We start from the raw sequence: 4,404 nt of genomic DNA, 5'->3' as shown, positions 1-4,404 counted from the left end.
GTAATTGCTAACAATTACAAAGATTGCTTTATCCACTACAAAGACCACCCAAAGAGGTTGGTTGATGAGACCCTCGCTGCTGTTCGCTTGAGGTATCCTAACCCCCCCAATCGCCAGTTCACAGATAAATGGGCCAAGTCTTACGATACTTGGCAATAAAAGATCTTCGCTTAAGAGGCAGGCACTAGTGGAGCTTGCCAGGCTTGAGGCAGGTCAACCACCAAGGGGCCAACCCCACACCACTCACAAGCGTGAGTGGAAGAAGGCAATGAAGTCAGCGAGGGAGGACCCCAGTCTGCAGCACGTGGAGGCACGGAGGATCTAGATGGAGGAATATGGAAGCGCGCATTTTGGAGCAGGGGGTGTTGAATCATGGGAGGCCCAATTTGTAAGTATCGATCTCAAATTATATTGCTTATGTAGTTTATTAGGAGCTGTTGTTTCTTTGTACTAATCCCTCCACAAAGTGTGTCGTCATGCAGCTTGAGATCGTGGGTAGATACCCTACTCCTGTGGAGACAGCCTACCACCGCCACCATCGCAGAGGAGATACATGGAGGCACTTTTATGATGACGGGTTGATTACTCAGGAGCAGTATACCCGGGCTACTGGAGCGGCCCCCCAGGTATTTGAAAGTAATTAAATAATGCCAAAATTATAAGTAAAGATTTGATTTTTCATACATAGATATATGTTGTCCCTTGTTTACAGCCCCGTGCACAAGACGATGAGGAAGACGAGGAAGGAGGCGCAGAAGGGAGTGCAGAAGGGAGCGTGGAAGGGAGCGAGGACATGGAGAACATAGATTAGTCATAGAAGTAGTGCTAGCTACTCTTTTTTGTACTTAAAGCCACTGGCTTGGCTTCATGTCTCTTGTATATACACTCCTCTTATTTTTTGTACTTGAAGCCACATGACATGGCTTAGCCTCCTTATTTTTTATACTTGAAGCCACATGATGTGGCTTAGCTTCATGCTATATGTATATACAAGCACTTTTTGAGCTTTCAATTTTATTGCATTTTGGAGTTGTAATGTTTTATTTGGAATTGTAATTAAAATGCGGTTGGTTGTAAGAATTGAATTATACAATGTGGATATGGGATTCTTATAACTATATAGCATACACAACATACACAGCATTCTGTAAATTTAAAAAATAAAAAATAAAGCGCGTCCGTCAGTGCATTTATAAATGCGTCTATTTATCGTCTGTCTATTCGACAAGCGTTTATATTTGCATCTATAAACGCGTTTACAAGCGCGTCTATTTAAATATCTAAGTGCACGTCTATACGCGCGTGTGTCTAATATATAGACGCGCAGATAGATGTGGGTCTCCAGACGCGAAAATAGACGCGTAAATAGACGCGCCTGTAAGTTTTTTATTTAGTTCAGAAAATGCGTCTGTGTGCGCGTCTATGGGTGCTTTGTCTTGTTGTGAAAGCCAATCTTTAGAGTACTATACTTTCATGGTTCATTTATTTGGGAATGATAACGCAGTTTAGGTGATTATTAGAAAATGCCAAGCAATTTGCTTTACCATGTTGGAAGTATGTGGCACCTAAGAGTAACTTACCAGGGTGAACGAAGTCACGATGTGGTTACTAAGCAGGGGTGCAATGCATCAAAACTTCTCTTATTGTAAGGACATTTTCATGCATCTTAAAAGCTTGTGGTATAATAAGAATAGCTCGTGCAAGGATCCTTTAAAGGGGATTTAAAGATGTGAAGTAATTATAACTTGCAAATTGAAGATAATGCATGGTTTAGATTGTCTTGCTAGGTTGTCTTTGCTTTTGAGTGCAATTCACTATTTTCAAGAGATAGTCTCAGTGGATGATATTCTAATTACCAGCTTCCTCAGCTGGTAATTAGGCTTTCATCACCATGCATACAAACTATGCCTACCATGTATGCAGACTACGCAAGAGCCTTATTTATTTACTTGAATTTTATTCTATGAATGGTTAACTTATTTGAAAATAGAATTGCTGATCTTGTCTATTTATGCTAGTTGCATCTTGGGTGTCACCAAACATTTCGGTCCTTGTAATTTATATGTCCAAGTGAAATCTTCTAGGGACATGAAAGCAAGAGTGCTAGCTTAACATTTTAAAATCACTTTACAGATTAGTGAGCAAGAGACGATGACAACAAGATGAGCGACCAACTTGGAAAAAACCACTTAGACCTGTTTGAAACCAAGTTGACAAATCAGTCAGCAAGATGAGCGAATTCTCCCTAATGATACGATGACAACAAGATAAGCGACCAAAACCATGGCTCTTGGAAGATGAGCGACAAAAACAATGGCACCCAGGAGGGATATGTGCTAGAATATTTTGGGCAGGAAACATCAGGAACCATATGCAAATGTACTCAACGAGGCAAGGCTTCCAAGCCTCCCTTGTATAAATCATACAGATGCAACGATACAGAGGATATCATCTTACTTTGACCTTAGCCAATATGTGTAGCATCAGCTTCTTCTTCGTTTTGTTGTTGCAGCTGGCTATGGCGGGTGCAGCAGCTACAACAGCTTTTCCTGACCTTGCTCGTAGTCCATTCACGAGCCCACATGAACAACCCCGCCTCGGCGTCAGCCATATCTTCGATCCGCATTCCCCATTTCGCCCACATGGCTGCGACGATGCTTGTGTCTCGCAGCATCGATTTAACCGGCTGGCCAGCCGCTTAAATCGAACTCGAACCACCCAATTTTCAGCCAAAGTGATTCAGAACATCCCTTGGGGCCTCGTTACCACGGGTTCATTCCGAGGGGGATCGATTTCCGAGTACTACATTCAGCTGGGCGTCGGTGCAGCTCCCGGGACGGACCTCTTTCAACCCATCTTAATGCTCGTGGATACCGGCAGTGATTTGCCGTGGATTCAGTGCAAACCTTGCCAGCCCTGCTACCCGCAGGCCCTGCCTGTATACGATTACACTCAATCCACCACGTTCTCTTCCCAAATTCAGGGAGATGCTTACTGTGATCAGGTGCAAAACGAGCCCGATATCGGACGCGGTTCGGACGCTTCTAGTTGCCGTTACTATATCGGCTATGCTGACGGAACACAATCCTTCGGATACATTTCCAGAGAGAGGTTCACTTTCTGGGATGCTTCTCAACAGCCGGCCGATACTCCCATCACCATCAATCCGTTGTCGTTTGGCTGCGGGATTTCTAACCAGGCTGGTGTGGCCACCGCGTCCTCAGGAGTCCTTGGCTTAGGATTTGGAAGAGCCCTGTCATGGCCAGAGCAATTTCTTGCTGGCCTGGGGGCCAGCCCTGCGTTCTCCTTCTGCCTTGCTTCCATTGGCTCCGACCCGAATTCCGGTTATCTTTTATTTGGAGACAATTCTTTCCCACGTAAAGGCTCATACAAATTACAATCATCCGTTCTTCTCTTCTCATTTACAATCGTAATTCTTCTCTTCTCGTTTTCAGTCGTGACTATTCTCTGACATCCCTCGCCTTGCAGTCCGTTGAGCTGACATTGCACCTGGCTTTCGTGCAGCGGCCCCTTATTATGAAACGGATTTGCTACAAGAAGGAGGTACTGTGTTTCATTACGTAGACGTCGTTGACTTTATAGTGGGCGGTCAAAATGTGGGCATCCCAAATGGAGTGTTTGACATCGATCCAACTGATAGCACAGGCGGGGTGGTCATAGACTCGGGCGACATGTTGTCAATCATCACGTCGGATGCATACACTCCATTTCGAGATGCATGGAGGGCAGCAATGCAACCAATTCTGGGACCTCCTGACTCGACTGTGCCTCCTGGGCCGCCTGGAATGGACACATGCTGGGACTATCCGACAGATCTAGCTTTACCAGCCATTTCTTTTCTATTCGCAGATGGGAATATATACACGTTGAGTACAAGCGGAAGTGCCCTCGTATACCTTTCTCAAACAGGTCGTCGTCGAATGTGTTGGCCTTTCCTCGAAAAACAAGCGGGAGATACATTTGCTGATTTTGTTATCGGCGGTGTTAGTTTACACAATAACTGGATCTTCTTTGACACAGAAAACGAGAAGTTTGGTTGGAAATATAACATGTGCTGAAGTCTACGCCAAGATCAAAGGTCATGATGGGTCTATAAAGTACAGAGCACACTACTCCTCTACTAGGGGGCCTGAAAGACCTGCCTTCATAAGGTCTCAAGGTTGTGAGTGTAGGTTGTCTTTAATTTCAAGAAATAAAACTTAGGTTTTATTCTTAAATCTCAACATTTGAATGCATTTTAGGTGTTTTCAAATGGGATTTTGGTTAAGCCTTACCATTACTTTAAGTTGGAAAATTTATTTGTTTAGGATTGCATCTCTATGTGTGTCTTTTTTTTGCGGGGAGAAAGGGGCGATGACCTACTATATATATGTATACATATAT

General features: G+C 44.0%; 1 protein-coding gene across 1 annotated transcript; it reads left to right on the top strand.

Moving 5' to 3' along the window:
• The first annotated feature begins 2,518 nt into the window (after positions 1–2,518).
• LOC147895379 (protein ASPARTIC PROTEASE IN GUARD CELL 2-like) lies at positions 2,519–4,079 on the top strand. Its single transcript, XM_087383464.1, has 2 exons — positions 2,519–3,377; positions 3,526–4,079. The coding sequence occupies exons 1-2, from the start codon at positions 2,519–2,521 to the stop codon at positions 4,077–4,079; spliced, it is 1,413 nt and encodes a 470-aa protein (XP_087239590.1).
• The last annotated feature ends 325 nt before the right edge of the window (positions 4,080–4,404 follow it).

Source organism: Dipteris shenzhenensis, chromosome 13 (genome assembly GCF_047967505.1).
Source record: "Dipteris shenzhenensis isolate YYH24624 ecotype China chromosome 13, Dip_SZ_1.0, whole genome shotgun sequence".
NCBI lineage: Eukaryota > Viridiplantae > Streptophyta > Polypodiopsida > Gleicheniales > Dipteridaceae > Dipteris > Dipteris shenzhenensis.
This window is presented reverse-complemented; position numbering and strand designations above follow the sequence as displayed.

What these genes read in the sequence shown, in the direction of transcription:
- LOC147895379 (XM_087383464.1), top strand. Translation starts at nt 2,519, where the DNA reads ATGGCGGGTGCAGCAGCTACAACAGCTTTTCCTGACCTTGCTCGTAGT. An exon ending in TGGAGACAATTCTTTCCCAC is followed by an intron (nt 3,378 to 3,525) that starts GTAAAGGCTCAT and finishes GCTTTCGTGCAG; the next exon opens with CGGCCCCTTATTATGAAACG.